The 17,731-nt window shown below is 39.9% G+C and overlaps 1 protein-coding gene across 6 annotated transcripts in view; it reads right to left on the bottom strand.

The window, feature by feature from the left end:
* nbeaa (neurobeachin a) overlaps positions 1-17,731 on the bottom strand; it is a 637,170-nt gene that overhangs the window by 116,028 nt on the left and 503,411 nt on the right. For all 6 annotated transcript variants that reach the window (XM_067985944.1, XM_067985943.1, XM_067985942.1 and 3 more), the window contains 2 exons: positions 603-720; positions 334-436 (listed from right to left, as the gene is read on the bottom strand). In XM_067985944.1, coding sequence (XP_067842045.1) covers positions 334-436; positions 603-720 — 221 coding nt within the window. The remainder of the gene's footprint in view (positions 1-333; positions 437-602; positions 721-17,731) is intronic.

Raw genomic sequence — 17,731 nt, forward strand, 5'->3', positions numbered from 1 at the left:
CAAACATAATCCCTTTCAATTAAATATACTTGCGCATAACACTCAGCAAGTTATGAGTTACAGGAGAGATGAGCTTTGATGGGCCATATGTTCTTTTCTAGGTGTTTTCTTATTTTATGAAGTCACCATACACTAAAGAATAATTTTAGCAATATAGGCAGGCTAGCCAATATCTCACAAATGGCTATTGACGAAAAATACACAAAATCATTTGCTTTGTATTATATCATCAGGTAAGCCTTTCTGGGTTAAAATAACTGTTAATTTAGGAGTACTGGATTTGAGATGAAAAATTAAGAGAAATTTCACATAAAAAAGATCCATATCTAATACCTGGCCTGTGGCAAACCATAACTAGTGCCAACTCCAACACGAGGTAAACTATATACAACCTTCTTCACTGTAGCTTGGTCTGGGAAATTGAACATAACAGAAGCTGCAGAAAAAAATAAGAAAAAAATAATTTTAAAGAGGAAAGATGCAACAAAGAATTACCTTTTTTACAAAGGCTGCACTATTTCAAGCAGATTTTTTAAGACAGCGTTATAGGTCTGCATTTACAATACTTTCCATGAGAAAATTAAATTTGTAACAGGACATACTTCTGTTGGCCATGAAAACTTCCAAAGCTGTGCTCTGGAGGAGATAGCGTCTTGAAAACACAGCCCGTATCTCGCTGAACATCCATTTTCCATGTAAACCTTCTGTGTAAGCAAGGACCTAAAATTTGAAAACATATTCATTTTATTTAATTCAAATCAGTAAAAAAAAATTGGTTAACCGTCGATAGAATTAAGGATTAATCTGAGAATATGCCTTTAGTCCAAGTTTCCATTTATGTAAGAAATAACAAATGTCAGATCTGTGTAACACTTTCCATTAGGGCACCTCAATTTTCCCATAAATTTTGAAGTAACTTGAAGGAATGTACTGTGAGTTAAAAAAATAAAATCAGTCCTTGGAAATTATAACCAGAATTTTTTATTTAAAAAATGAATTAATCTATTTGCGATGGCTGATGTATGTTAAGAGGCAGGGAGGTGCACTCAGTTGCTCTGTTAGTTTTGGAACACAGCCTAAATACACTTACATAAAGTAACACTATTATAAACATATTCACTGATAAAATAAGTCAGTGTTTATGAATAAATCTCAAACTGCTTTACAAGACAACTTTTTAGAACACAAAACTTCAATACTGTCAGTGGTTGAAGCTGTACTCCTTTTGGCACTTCTTTTTCCTAAGAATTTTAATATGAAGTTTCTAAGTTACAGTTTTTCTGTGCAAAAATTTTTAATTAATGCAATGCTGATATTTATATCTCATAATGAGAAACAGGTATTAAATATACAAAGATTCTGTTTATTATGGCGTTTGGAGAAATGATTCAGAAATAAAACCACAATTCTCAAAGGGTTAATAAGGGAGTGTGGTAGAATTTTCTGTCCTTTTTTGTTAAGAAAATTTGTACTAAGAATACCACAGAGGATTTGCTGATGTATAGAAAAAGATGAAAGGAGCCTTTTCCTTTTCACAAAAGACCCATCAGAATTATCAAGACACATTTTCCCTTTTAAACAGATTGTTGCTATCTTTCAGTTCTAAACGTTAGACCTTTTTTTTAAACAAAACAAACCATAGCTTTTAACATTATTTGGTTAACAAATAAACCTTAATTGTTACATTGGTACAGGTTAAAGGCAGCCTGGCTTTTGAGTGAAAAAAAATCAAGTGGGCTCTAACTGACAAGTGAAAATAATCCTTTTCCATTTTCTATTTTCCCACCCTGACTTGCAAAGAAGGGCCCAATTGACAGCTTTCTGTGCATCTCAGGTCAGCTTCATGCTTTTCAAACTTAATCAAGGAGGTGTTAAAAAAAAGATGAAAGTCCCTCAACCTTCGCATATGGTAGAAGGCAGAGAAATGTTGGAAGTGAAGTGAGATGTTCCACAGGGGAAGGTTAAGGCTGATGCTAATGCTCATTTAAAATGGTGACAGTCAGTAGTACTGAAGCCTAGCTAGGCTGGTTTAATTTCTCCCTGGAATAGCTCTTTCCTGACCTTATGCAGCACATCAAAGTCTCTTGAGCTCAATTAAAATTGGATTATGTTGAAATGCTCTATCTATGGGACTTTATGCTCACTAACACTTTTCTCTCAGTAATACTCCAGATGACAGTTACTCATCCCAATTTAAACAGTTGTCATAGAGACCACGAACTAAAGAAATGGCAGCCAACAATAAGGTGAAAGGTAAGCTCCGCCATCTCATGAATGAATAAAATGCTCGATATCCCATCACAATGGTCTCAACTGCAGCAGCAGCTTGGATTTAGAATCAGTGTCAAGACAGTGCATGAGGTGTGAGCTTCAGGGGAACTTAAGGAAAACATGTCAAAGGATTTTAAAATATTGCAAAACAAAAATTGCTAAAACAACATGGCTTTGGTTAAAACCAACAAGGGGCCTTGCAGAGTTAGTTCATAGTTACCGTGATGAAGTGCAGCCCTCATTTTAGCCCAGCTGTAGAAAATGCCATCTAATGAATCTGTCTGGGACGGCTCTCCTTGTCCTGTCAGGCATGTCAGGAAATGACAAGCACTGGGGACAGGCCGCCTCCAGTCATAGACAGGCCTGCCAGCTGGAGACTTCAGCCCCAATCTAATCGCAGCACCAGAAAATAACATTCAGGTTTCAGCTTGTCAAGATGGTTTGGGAAGATGGCTGAAAAGCTTTTTGTTTCAATTACAGATGAAATTTGCACACAGTAATTAAAAGATACTACTAGCAGATGAGTTTCATGCTGTTTAATATAACCAAAAAACACATGGTGTTAATGTAAATCAAAAAAGGACAAGCAGCAATAGGCCAAGACCATTCTTTCTTGGCCTATTTAAAAATGCAGCTATCAGATTCAGAAATCACTTAAAGGCAGTGCATATATTATACTAAAATCATTGCCATTATAAAAAGTAACATCAGCCATATTACAAACATCTTCAAGACAATGAACGTAGCCTCATCATCAAATTACACATCTGCGCACTTTCCTGTAGCTATTTTGTTTGATTCATTTCATTCATCTAGGAGCAAGGCAAGCTCTGGCCCCCTGACCTCAATTTTTACTCGAAGAAACAAATTTATTTTTTGCAAACTAACTCAATTTTTCACACGTCAACCTTTAGCCTAGCTTTAAAAAATTAATCTCATTTCCATTCCATTACATATAGATATTTGCTGCATCTAAAGTTACTTAAACCATTTGAACTCATTAGCATCTGCCCTATGACAACAGTATTATAGTCAGCTCTGAAAATACATTATAGCTATTTACCTTAGATGGAGGTGAAGCCTATCGCTTTACTTGAGAGATTCATCTACAAAGTTTGCATTCTTAATAACCTTTGTAGACTGTGATATTAGTTCTGCACCAAAATATTTAGCTAGATTGCAATTTTTATATGCTACCAACAGTCTGAATTAAGAAATGCTCTACTATTAATAAGAGCATTTAATTCTACTTGACATTTAGAATTAGAAATGGGCTGCAATCCATCACAGCAAATGTAACACAGCAGAAAATAAGTTGGTATTTTGAAGACCGTAAAGATTTTCCAAGCTCAGACTTTAACAAGATGCTCCCATGTGTAGTTTTAGAACAATGTTCGGCCAGAATTTACTGTCAAAATAATGGTGAGGCTAACAGCGCTCAGAGTTATTTATGTACAAATCACACAGCAACTTCAGACGAGGGCAGATGCGCGGTTAAACGCGAAAATCCAGTAGTTGCTGGCCGAGATGTGCCGCTTCGCTGTTAGCTTCCTGAAAATGGTATCTCACTGTCTGACCCACCATTCAAGTGTATTAAACAGAAAGTTAGGGCTTGTCCATTTCAGTCAAAGTATCCTTTTTAACTGCGTGATAAGTCTTAATTACTGCCAAACAATCTCCGTGGCACTGAAAAATAACCTTTACAAATGTGGAGTCCCCTTCAGCTTTTAATTGTCGTTGGAGATTTTTTAAAAAATTAAATTAATTTTGTTTTCTTTTTCTTTGTTTCTTTTTCTTCTCTCTCTTAATCCAATCTTTCTTTCTCTCTCTATTTCACTTTCTGTACCTGATTTAACATTGAATTCACTTTTCTAACTTACACTTTCTGGTTCAGACTGCACTGGTCATTAACAATTCTTCAATCTGATTGGTTAAGTAGATACACAGTTGCTTGTCCTGTTCACACAAGTCCCAGGTGTCCTGTAGGGGGCGCTGTGCCAGATTGATCTCCCATTTACAGCAACTTGCCGAGCAAAAGCTCACGGAAATTAAATGGACAAGTCTAATGAATGGCAGGTGCCGAATAGCACATTCAAGTATGTTTTGAAATGTAGTCAGAAGGTAACCAAAATAAGTTGATCATTTTTGTGATATTTCTACCCTTGATGAAAACCATTTCTTTTCTGGATGACTATTATTGGGTTATGTATGTACACTGCTGTTATTACTTTTCCAATTATCTTTTGTAAAAAAAATGTAAAACTTAAATTGAATTTTTAATCAACATCACTAAAACAGGTATCTGGTCATTTATCTCATGGCTGTATATGGGTCCCTGCCTTACGCAAACTGGCCACCATATTTACCTACATTGCAACAGTTATTACAGGGGGAGAGGGAAGAAATCAAAAATTGGCGACCCATCTCACTACTTAACATGGACAACAAAATTCTTTCTAAGGTCATCGTAAATCGGGTCAAATCAGCCCTGGAGGTGGTGATCCATCCCGATCAGACCTGCGCTGCACCCGTCAGCCTGGTGCTGATAGCCTGGTGCTACTCAGGGATACGAACGCCTACATACAGGGCAGAGGGGTGAACACCTGCCTCATCAGCTTGGACCAGGAGAAGGCCTTTGACAGAATATCGCACACGTACATTATGGAAGTGCTCTCCAAAATGGGGTTTGGGGAGGGAATCCGCAATTAGATCCGACTGCTCTACACAGACATCAGTAGCGCAGTTTCAATCAATGGGTGGGAATCGGAAAGCTTTCCGATCAAATCTAGAGTCAGGCAGGGCTGTCCTCTCTCCTCCACCTTGTTCGTGTGTTGCATCGGACCCTTTGCCAAGTCCATCAGGAGGGATGTGGGCATAAGAGGGGTGATGATCCCAGGCAGCGGAGGCAGTCACGTCAAGGCCTCCCTGTACATGGACAATGTCGCCGTCTTCTGCTCGGATCAGCTGTCAGTCCGCAGATGGATGAGCATCTGCGACCAGTTTGAACTGGCCTCGAGGGCCAGAGTGAATCGCAGCAAGAGTGAGGCCACTTTGTTTGGGAACTGGACCGACCGCTCCTTTGTCCCCTTCACCGTCAGGTTGGATTATCTGAAAGTGCTGGGGATCTGGTTTGGGGGGGCCGGGGCGTGCACCAAGAACTGGGAGGAGCGTATTGCTAAGGTGAAGCAGAAACTGGGACTGTGGGATTGACGATCCCTCTCGATCGTGGGCAAGAACCTGGTCATCAGGTGCAAGGTGCTCTCGGTGTTGCCGTACGTGGCGCAGGTCTGGCCCATAACTTGCTCCTGCGCCGTGACAGTCACCCGAGCCATTTTCCACTTTATCTGGAGATCAAAAATGGACCGTGTCCACAGGGACGTGATGTACAAATCTCCAGAGAAAGGGGGGAAAAACGTGCCCAACGTGGCCCTCATCCTGATGGCCACCTTTGTGTACGGCTGCATCAAGTTGTGCGTAGACCCTCGGTACGCAAATACAAAGTGTCACTACGTGCTGAGGTTCTATTTGTCCCCGGTGTTGCGGAGGATGGGCCTGGCCATGCCGCCACGGAACGCTCCATCCACTTTGACCGTTCCGCCCCACCTGACCTTCGTGGAAAAGTTTGTGCAGAAAAACACCCTTGACCACAAAGCGATCAGCAAGTGGTCTTCACGTAACGTCCTCGAGACCCTGCGGGAAAAGGGGATGGTGGATCCTGTCGGTTGATACCCCGAGCAGACTGTCAAAGTCATTTGGCAGAACACCTCATCGCCACAGCCGTCAAACAAGCACCAAGACCTAGCTTGGCTGGTGGTGAGAAGGGCCCTTCCTGTCAGATCCTTCATGCACTCCTGACGTCTCAGTGCCACCGTGCGCTGTCCCCGAGGAGGCCGTGGTGGGGACGAGACAGTCACCCATCTCCTTCTGGAATGTGCCTTTGCAAAGAAGGTCTGGAGAGAGATGCAGTGGTATCTGTCCAGGTTCGTCCCGAGCAGTTCCATAACACAGGACTCTGTGCTGTACGGCCTGGTCCCAGGGATGCGCACTGAAACTGACATCAACTCCTGCTGGAAGACCATCAACTCGGTGAAAGATGCCCTTTGGTCTGCCCGAAACCTGCTGGTCTTCCAGTGCAAGGAGTTATCCTCGACCGAGTGTTGCAGACTGGCACATTCCAAGGTCCAGGACTACGTGCTCAGGGACGCACTGAAGCTGGATGCGGCCGCCACAAAGGCTCTGTGGGGAAAGGCAACCGTTTAGAGCCTTCCCGCCATTGTATACAGAGGGGCTGCAATCAGGGAAGACCCCCTCGGGCAGAATGTAAAATTCAAATTGATGTAATGGAATGTAATGTACCTGTAATCAATAAGCTGCATTGATTGTGATGCAATGAGGCACCCTAGAGTGTCATGAACTGTAATTATGTACAATGTGTAACTGTACTGTTGGAATCATATTTGAACTATACTTTATGTATCTTGCAAATTATATAATCTGTATTGTGTATGTTTGAAATGTGATATGACAACTGTATTATATGTATTGTTGCAAATTTTATGAATAAAGTGTATATTTTGAAAAAAAGTTACTACAATCAAAAGTAATTCATTGGCTGTGAGATGTCCTGAGGACGTGAAAGGTGCTATTTAAGTGCAAGTTCTTTCCTTCCTTAAATACACTCACATGCTTCTCACGATTACATCTGGCAACAGATGAAAACACAAACCTCATCCATGAGGCCATTCACCTTCTACATGAATAATTCATACTTCTTTATCCTCTTCTGCAGGAGCCAGCTCCTGCTGAGTTTTGATTCCATTGTCACCTTCTAGTATCTCATCCAAATGGCCGTTCTTCATGTGTGAGTTGAGGCAATGGATGTTGGCAGTTGGCAGGTTATCAGGGGCACCACAAGCGAGCCCAATACCATTCTCACCCAACTTCCACACGTGCACTTCTGGCCGAACAATTGTATAATCTGTATTGTGTATGTTTGAAATGTGATATGACAACTGTATTGTATGTATTGTTGCAAATTTTATGAATAAAGTATATTTTTGGAAAAAAAAGTTACTATAGGAGTAGGAACCCTGGCTGATTTCCTCCCACCACCCCCACCATAATCGAGAAGTGTTAAAGCAATTCAGAGTTTTTTTTAATTTTTTTTATTCGTTCACGGGATGTGGGCGTCGCTGGCAAGGCCGGCATTTATTGCCCATCCCTAATTGCCCTTGAGAAGGTGGTGGTGAGCCGCTTTCTTGAACCGCTGCAGTCCGTGTGGTGACGGTTCTCCCACAATGCCGTTAGGAAGGGAGTTCCAGGATTTTGACCCAGCGACAATGAAGGAACGGCGATATATTTCCAAGTCGGGATGGTGTGTGACTTGGAGGGGAACGTGCAGGTGGTGTTGTTCCCATGCGCCTGCTGCCCTTGTCCTTCTAGGTGGTAGAGGTCGCGGGTTTGGGAGGTGCTGTCGAAGAAGCCTTGGCGAGTTGCTGCAGTGCATCCTGTGGATGGTACACACTGCAGCCACAGTGCGCCGGTGGTGAAGGGAGTGAATGTTTAGGGTGGTGGATGGGGTGCCAATCAAGCGGGCTGCTTTATCTTGGATGGTGTCGAGCTTCTTGAGTGTTGTTGGAGCTGCACTCATCCAGGCAAGTGGAGAGTATTCCATCACACTCCTGACTTGTGCCTTGTAGATGGTGGAAAGGCTTTGGGGAGTCAGGAGGTGAGTCACTCGCCGCAGAATACCCAGCCTCTGACCTGCTCTCGTAGCCACAGTATTTATATGGCTGGTCCAGTTCAGTTTCTGGTCAATGGTGACCCCCAGGATGTTGATGGTGGGGGATTCGGCGATGGTAATGCCGTTGAATGTCAATTATTTATCTCAAAGATGAACTCTTTTTATGTGAATCTTTCCTTGGAAATCATTAAAAATATTAAATTTTTTAAAGAAGTTAATATGACTTTTTAAAAAAATGTTAATAGACTATTACAGCACTAGTAATACATCATTGGGTTTAATTCATTGAATTAAACACTTCAGAATTCACACACACATTATGGTGATTTTAAATTCATTAAATAAACATGGTAAAGCAATGCTACTGATGCAATACCCTTTGTTGATTAGTGGACACCAGTTTTCTCAGATGCAGTATTAGTGGCAAGTGAATCAGATTAGAGAATATAATATGCTCTGGAAATGAATACATAATGATGATATTTGAAGAAGGAGTTACATTGATATTAATGGGGGTAATTTTCAACTTCACTGCCTGGGTGGTATGCGATCAGAGTGGTTCATCTGCCCGTCGAAGAACCTGCCTAATTTTCGTTCTATTGAAATCAATGGAACGAAAATTGGGCAGGTACTATATTGGGCGAGCAATTTGCTCCACCAGGTTACTGTCTAGGTGGTGAAGGCGAAAATTATCCCCAATATATCTATTAAAAATCTTGGTTTACTTAGCAATACATGGTGACAATTTTAAGGAGATCAGGAGGGGGCGAGCGTTGGCTGCTAGCAGCTTGTAGTTTCAATGTAGAGCCAGGAAGAGCACTTACCTACTTTTTTGTGGCAGCCTCCAGCGGTCCCTTTAAGGACTGCTCGTTTGGCTGCTTTAGGCCTGAGAAAACTGACTGTAACATGCATGCCGCATGCTGTGGTCAGTCGCGATCGAATATGGAAAAGGGGCCTAAAATCGGCGGTATGCCCTGGATTTGCACAGGAAATGAGTCCAATGCCGGTGTCAAGCTTGCGCCTTGGATGGTTCCGCGCTACCCTAACTAGTTTGGCATGCAGTGCTCTCATAGTGCGGAATCAGTGCGCACATGCCGCATGCAATATTGGACGCTTCAGGGAGGAGGGGAGCAGGGTTTAGATCTGGTGCAGGCCAGAGAGGAAATGGAACAGGGGGCCCATAGCCTGATGTTGGACTGAGCAGAGGCTGGGCAAAGTTGGTAAAATGCCTAGGTGAAGGATTAAGGCGGGAAGAATGGAGAAATAGGGAATTGTAATGATTGCTGAAAATGGTTGAATTTTTTTCCCCCAATGATTGGTTGTCTGTGCCAACCTCAGACCACTATCATGTGGTTAGCATGGGCCAATCAACAATGATTGAGGGACTCTACAATGTTACATTATCACAATAGTACATTATACAATCTACTTTACAGTATTAGGCACAGACACAAACTTTTAACATAGATAGATTCCTGATTTCCCTGATAGCATTTGCAGATTTGTTTTCAAATTCAATACTGAAAATGTGGTATGAGGTCATGCTTCTGTTCAAACTATACATCCTATTATTCATAAAGAAGCCATGTGTCACATGATGACATCACCAAATCGTGTTACGTTGCTATACTCAATACTGGTGGACCAGTCAAAAAAATGTAAGTGTCTCCTTCATTAAAATTGAAGTTGTTGCCACAGTTAGAGTGACTACATTGTACCAAATACAGTATTTAAAATGATTATAATGGTAAATACTACAATTTGGATAAAATGTCCCTTGGAAATGCTTTAAATTTGATGACATACCAAACAGGAATTAAATATAAACTTTGCTAACAAGAAAACAGAACTTAATATGAACAGTTACTTAATGTTAAAAAGAGAAAAAAAACTTGAAATACTAAAATAAAAACAGAAATTGTTGAAAATATGCAGCAAGTCGGAATGGTGATTAGACAGGTTAACATTCTGGATATAAAGATCCTTCGTCAGAATTCAATTAACCTGTCCTGCGCTTTGGACCTGCTCTGTATTTCTAGCATCTTGTTTCTATTTGCATTGTGGTGTTTGATTGTGTTTTAGGAAGAAGTTCCTAACATCAATAATTTACAAAAAATATTGGGTTTACTTAGAAATACATGGTCAAAGCTTTTACTTTTGACCCACAATATTTTGTAGCATTCATATATTCTGTTGGGGGTGAGAGAGGCTTATTGAAAATCTTGTAAAACAACAGCTGCTGTGAAGAAATCTTGCTAGTTGCCTTCACATTTTGTCCTTTAGTATACATGGGATGTGATAGGCATGCTTAGGGACTCGGTGGATTTGAGCTGTGAGGCGACTGAAACACGCCCTGTCAGTTTTCAACTCATTCTGCCAAGTGTGTTAAATGTGGCTCTGAGCATTTAAAAGACTGGAATTTCAGGAAAGCTCCAGTTTGCTGCACAAAGGGCTCATGAGCAATGAATGCTGCACCATCCCCCAATTAATCTTGTCTCTCTACCTTTGCTTTTGCTTTCCCTCTACATGAAGGTAATAATGACACCCTCATCCATTATCCTTTTATCCCGTTATTCACATGAAATTGCTTAATAACATGTTACAGATTTGTCTTCAGTCATATAATTCTTCCTGTCATTGGCAGTATATCATCCACAAAACATATAGCCCTGTTTCCCAGTGTACGCTTTGAAGATTATTGTCAGTGACACCTTCAGGATGCATTCACAATTTGGAGCATCATTTCCACCATAATGTGGAATTACACTGACTTATCTGTCATTGCCAAAAGCACAACAAGCAATTCTGTGCTAATGCAAACGTAATACACATTTTCTCCATGCTGTTGGAACAAGGGCTCTTGTAAATTTATGCTAATGATGCCCTTTTGTAGGAAAGTAGGTCCCACTGAAGGACACTTTGGCAGCTGATAATCTGTGTTTGAGTCCATTAGATAATTTGTAGTTTATCCTCTTGTAATTATATAGCTTAAATCTTTTTATTGTTATTAATCCTAAATCATGTGTCAGGACCCTAGTTTTGTTAGAGATAGAAGGGAACAGAGTGAATTAACAGTTTGTGAATTTCTGCTTTGAGAAATTCTAATTGCTCAAACCCATATCATCTTTTAACAGTTCAATGGCACAAAAAATGAAGAAGCTCTTCAGATTCTTAATATTTAGCTCATTTTCTCCTACAAGAGATCACCATTGTTAAAACCAAATGGCTTCCCTAACTAAAGTGGCATTCCAAGGGGACCAAGAGACCCCAGTGTGCACACCAATCTGACAGCACATGACAAGCTGGTCGGCGTGCAATAATTTGACTAATTATACAGGATTAGAGCATATTAATGCAAGCTGTTTTCTCTAGGGTTAATGACCTACTGGCTGGGTTTATATGCCTGCAAGTCTGCACGAAGCTAAAAACACAAACCCAATTTCTGATCCTCGTCTTTTCGTATCAGCAAATGAGTACATCAAACTACTGAGCAGCAAAATGCATGTGACACTGTGCCTCCTATTACCCTTCAAGCCTTTTCTAACTTTCCACCCTAGGGATTATGGGAAAGAAAATGAAAGTTCTCTCTTTACAGACTGCAGTGGATATTCAAAAACAATTCTATATTAGCACAAAGAAAATGTGCTAGTTCCTAGTTGATTCTATTCAACCAACAGAATTAAATTCTCAAATCAACCACACCCAAAGGTAAAAGCAGCATAGTATGGATTTGTAAATTTATGTACAGAATCAACAAAGGCTGATTATGCAGCATTATTTTGTTTAACCAGAGACAATTTTTTCTTACTGAACACGTTATGAACTATTCAAACACATTTATTTTCTTTCAAGCCAAACACAGATAATAACATCTAAAATATGTGGATTAATGGAAGACGAAGGATCAAACTTAAAGCAAAGCATTGGTAAATATTTAGCCTGCACATTTGATGAGCCATCTTGATGAAAAAAGATAGGTTGCAAAATGTACTTTTGGGAGTTTCAAACCTCATTTTATAATAGTCCATCAAATTAATACAGACAACCATTTGTAGGTTCCTTGCCACACAATTTCTATTGAAATCAGAAAGTTCCTCAAATGGTTTGTAAACCCATGGAATCCTGAAAAACTTTCAGTATCAAAACACAGATATCTTGAGAATATAATTTCTGGGAAATTATTTTCTGTAACAGGAAAATGCTGAACATTGTAAAGCAGAATTAACGTACATTACACTTCAGGACTTCGGATTTTTTTCAATAAAAGATACTAATCTTGTTATATTTGTAATTCTAGCTCAGAATTACTTCTGTGGCTTCCAAAGGGTTTATAATGACTATATTTAAAAAGATACACTTTAGATTTACTTTACCCAAATAGGTAGAATTCCTGAATTCAGAAGATTTTTCTACTTTCAATTAATAATTGCTTCTTTGGAATTCTAAAGTTTGTTATTTTACTGAATGTTTTCTACATAACAAAGTCACTTAAACACATTAAAAAGGGGTAATTTTAACTTTTATTGCTGGACGGAAAACGGGTGATAGCGAGTCCCCAGCCCCTTTTACAACTCACCCGATTTTCTTTTCCATGTTCAATGAAAAAAAATCAGGTGAGGTGTAAAACAGTTTGCTGAGTCACTATCACCCTTTTCTCACCTGGCGATAAAAGTTAAAACTACCCCCGACAAATTGGGTGTATTCCGAATTCTCTGTGGTTCATTCTATTTACAAATGACTTGGAGGAGACTATAAAATTTTAGCTTGGCTCAGTTTGCAGCACTCTCGCCTTTGAGTCAAGAGGTTTTGTGTTCAAGCCCCATGATGCCTTGAGCAAATAGATCTGGATTTTCTGATTGGGACACATCTCTGGTGGGGCAGGACTTCCATCCACTACTGCCCCGATCTCAGCCGTATTTCTTGCCCAAGGTGTAATCTGCATGCAGGACTCTGAAACGGAGTCACACCAGACTGGGGGCAGAGACTTGCTACAGCAGGCCTTCGAGCTAGCCACTGAGCTGACTGTGTTTTTAAGTGCTACATTTTTTATTTTACTGATGGGACCTGTGCACAGTTATGCTCTGAGTGTGTTTGCTAAGGTCCTTCTTCCAGTGAACCCTTGAGGGCCCCCATCCACTTGATCTTAGAACTTGCCCCTGCAACCAGTCAAGGGAAATAACGAGAAACACGCCTACTTCCATTTCTATAACAACGCTTGTCTCTGCCCCTACCTCAGTCCATCTGCTCCTGAACCTCTCATCCATGACTTTGTCACCTCCCACCCCCACCCTCTAAACTGCAGCATACACTTGGCTCCTGGTCCCCTAATGCCCTAAATTTAAAATTATCAACATTGTGTTTAAATCCCTCCATGGCCTCACCCCTCACTACATCTGTAATCACCTTCATGCCCTACAAGACCCCACCCCCCACCACAACAAACTCTCAGTTTCTCTGATTCTGGCGTCTTGTGTCCCCCCCCATCTCTTTGCCACACCAACGGTGGCTGTGCCTTCAACCGCCTAGATGCCACACTCTCAAATTCCCTCCATAAATCCCTTTGCCTCTTCTGCTCCTTTTCCTCATTTAAAAACCTCCTTAAAATCCACCTCTTTGACCAAGTTTTTGGGCACTGCTCCTAATCTTTCCTTTGACAGTGTCCAGTTTTCTTTATGCCTCTGTGAAGTGCATTGGAATGTTTTTTTTTACATTAAAGGCACTATATAAATGCTAGCAGATTGGCACTTCAGTGCAATACTGAGGGAGTGCTGCATTGTCAAAGCTGCCATTTTTTGAATGAAATGTTAAAGTAAGGGCCTATGAGTAAAGACGCGTAGAGCTGAATTTTTTTTAATCATCACTGGGGCACAGAACTGGAGGACATAGGGTTAAAATTAAGAACTCTCAAGTGAGATTAGAAATTAGAAGAAACTTTTCCTTCCTCCATAGAGTAGTAGATAAATAGGACAAAAGCAGTCGACACTTTGCGGATTAACTCCTTCAGCAGGTGTGGAATAAAAATTTGATTGGGAATAGGAAGGAAGTTTATGTATAGACTGAGATGATTAAATACTTCAGAGTGCAATGGTTCCTGGATTGCTGTGTATGGTGAGTGTACAAAAATAATGAAAACAGGAGTAAGAGGAAAAAATATACATTTTTGCCATTTTAATTAAAAAACATTTACACTTTCAAATCAAATTTCTTCAAATACTGCCATGATAGTACTTTAGAGGATTCTGTTGGAAATTGAATTTTATGTCTATTTTATATTTTATGTGCAAGGCTGTAATACATATCAGCAATTCTAGCATTGAATAAACAAATAGAATACTTTAATCAGGTTGAGATCCTCTGTTCGAGTTTAGATACCACTAGAGTACTCATTATGACTTTATTGATAGATTGCAATATAACTAGGAAGCTGAGGCAGTTAAAATCATTTTAGCAACACAGGAATTTTATCACAAATAAATGTAGACCTGTTCTATCAAAAAGGTCTCTTTGATTCAGTCATCTATGCATTGTTGATAGAATCGTGCTGGAAGGTACCAAGCCAATTCAGCACTTAACAAGTTAACAACTAGATGCAGGAAACCAAACCGATCAGTTTTGAATATAAAGCATATTAGAAAGCAATCATTATACATCAAAAGTGCAACTTAAAATATATCCTGGTCAAAATTAAACAATTCACTTAAACATAGAAAACTAACAGAAGGCTTACTTTGCACAGCAATCTGCTTAGAGTTATTGTATCTAAGATAATGAGTGCTCAGGAGGGTTCTGACTTGAAGCTATCTCACTGATTTGTGTAAAGGCAACATGCCACAAGAAAAGAATAGGTATACAGCTGGGCTTTCTCTTCTGATGTAACCCCAGGTTGCACCTGTAAACCCCCCTCCCCTTCTACAAACAACTATATACCAGCTGATCTACAGCAGTATAGCCCCATAAGACAAGAAATGTTTTCGCTAGCCTGCTGTGCCTCCCTCAGTTCAGTGCTGCACCACATGGTAGATGACAGCTTTGTGTCTATCCCTTCCCCTCATCCTCCCCCACACACACAAAATGTTCTATAGCTAATGATGCAAACATGAAGCGTAAAGTCTCCTTAATTTGACCCTTGTTCAACTCCTAATTGGATTGCGGCTGGGCTGAAGTATATAGCAGGCCTGGTTTATTCAACTGGGTTTTATAGACTGAAGAGCTAGACTATAAAAGGCCCTTACTCTGGCTGGCGATGGACACCTTAAAGATTAGGCGATGAATTGCAGCTGTCACTTAACTAAAATCTAATGAATTGCTTCCTTAAACAGGTAACTTTTCAAACAGTTTTCTCATTGTGATAATCTTCAGAGTGTGCTTGACCTAAATTTAATAAGATGCTATTATAGTGAAAGTGCAGCTGTTGAACAAACACTGTTGAACGATACTGTGCATTCAGGGTGTTAATGATCCTAAAATGACTACAACCACTGTTTCATTCAAGCTGAACAAAGCTCAAGGCACTGTTCCTCAGCACACTGTTTGAACACAAACTGTCTGAAGCAGCAGCACTTACTTGTCTTCATAAAATGCAAAAGGTCAAGGAGTGTTTCAGAAAATGGCTCAACAGCTCAATTATGTGTATTCTGTAAGAAATCTCTACTACTCTTTGGATAGGAAAGCTGGTTTCTTTTCCCAGAAAATAGCCCTAATACAGAAGCAAGACAGTCTATAATATACAGACAGGTGTAAAACATGCAGTAATTACAGAAGATGGAATTAGTTCATAGCCTGGAGGTAAGAGAGAATGGTGCATTGACAAAAGGGAATAGCAAATAGGGAATGGAAACAAAAAAATGTTTGGATGTGTAAATTAGCAAGAAAAATGAGACAGAAAAGCAGCTTTTCCCCACCATTATTCACCACATGAGAACAGAGCAGCTGAACATGATCAAGAGGGCTTTGGTGCAGAGAAACAGGCATCAACACCGAAATGAAGCCAAGAATGGCAGCTCCGCACTCCCTAGTCAATCACTCATTATGTGGTGAAGTGCTCTTGAGAAGAGCCTCTTATACTTGACCTATCATATTACTTCTTCTGTAAACGCATAATCCCTGCTTGTTAGGTGGTGTCAACACCAGCATTCATGCACTGTGGTAGTTCCTTTGTGTTTAGACACCTAAGAAGTAGTGTCACTGTTGAAAAGCAAGCACCACTTCAGGACACTGTTAAACATTCTGATTTTACTAACATCAAATACACATTGATTTTTCAGCCCATGCATTCGAACAGTAATTGTTCTACTAGTTCAAATTTAATGTATATATCTGTACTTGATCTTTTATTTGGAACATAATATTTTAACCATTTTCATATCAATATAGACTCATCCAAAACAAAACCGTAACGATTTAACATCCTCGTGTCTACAAAAATGTGAACTGCTGGTTTATATTAGATCCATACTCAAACACAATTCAGTTTTGCAAAGTGTTTGCTTTTGCAAATGTATGCAAAAACAGGGATAATTCTAAATGTGACATGATAGTTTAGTAACATACTGTAATAGTCTTCCGTTAGAAACACTGATTTATGATTAAAATGTGTGTGAGCTTATGCCTTAGAGAACGAGTTGCTCCAGTGGTTTTATTTATTCACTTTCAGCAAGTACACATCAATAAGGGAGAAAAATATAAATGCTATGTACAGGATGAACATTGATAGAATGACTGTTTAGGAATTTGTACGACAATAATTATTACGTTATTTGCATGGACTCAAAGCCATGTAATGACTACTTTTATGTCACGACCAGGCTGGATCTTTCTTTACCCCTCCCCCAACACAAAACTAGCTAGCTGACATAATTGGAATTATTAAAGTGGGGATTTTGGTAAAATTGGCTGTTGCAAATCCAACTTTAATTTTAACAGCTGTTTGTAACTTTTAGTTCAATGACTCAATAATACTGCATATTTTTAAATACTGCTTAAAAATAAGTTTGATAGAACAATAAGCAACAGCTTTGTGCCACGATTCCCCATGTAGGGGCGTTCTAATTTTATTTGTGACTTCAGATGCAAGCAATGAGCATAGGCTAGGCGCTTCAAAGCCGGGAGCAAAGGAACATTAGAGGGTAAATCAATCTAGACCATTCTTGTATAGGCTCCCTTAGGCCCATTACATGACATTAGCAGAGTGCTGGTGACAAAGTTCCTTGAAGGCTTTCTTGACTGATCAGTAATGAATAGCATGATGGTGGTGGGAACTTAAGCATAAGGGAAAAATAACTAAAGCAACAACTTCTATTTATATAGTGCTCCTCACGTACCGAAAAACGTCTCAGAGCACTTTACAACAAGAAGCAATATGGTGGACATGAGCATAAGGAAAGTGGAGGAGAACGGAAAAGCTGGGATGGGGAACCAATTGAAGATGAGGAACAAGAAGCAAAAATCTGCAGAAAACAACAACAATTTGCATTTACATAGTCCTTCACAGGAGCGTAATCAGGCGGAAATTGACATGGAGCCAAAGAAGGATATATTAGAATAGGTAACTAAAAACTTGGTCAAAGAGGTAGGTTTTATAGGAGGATCTTCAAGGAGGAGAGAGATGTGAAGAGGTTTAGGGAGCAAATTCCAGAGCTTAGAGCCTAGACAGCCAAAGGCACAGCCACCAATTATGGAACAAATTGAATGGGGTATGCACAGAGGCCATAGTCAGAG

Source organism: Heptranchias perlo, chromosome 6, assembly GCF_035084215.1.
Source record: "Heptranchias perlo isolate sHepPer1 chromosome 6, sHepPer1.hap1, whole genome shotgun sequence".
In the NCBI taxonomy this organism is placed as follows: Eukaryota; Metazoa; Chordata; class Chondrichthyes; order Hexanchiformes; family Hexanchidae; genus Heptranchias; species Heptranchias perlo.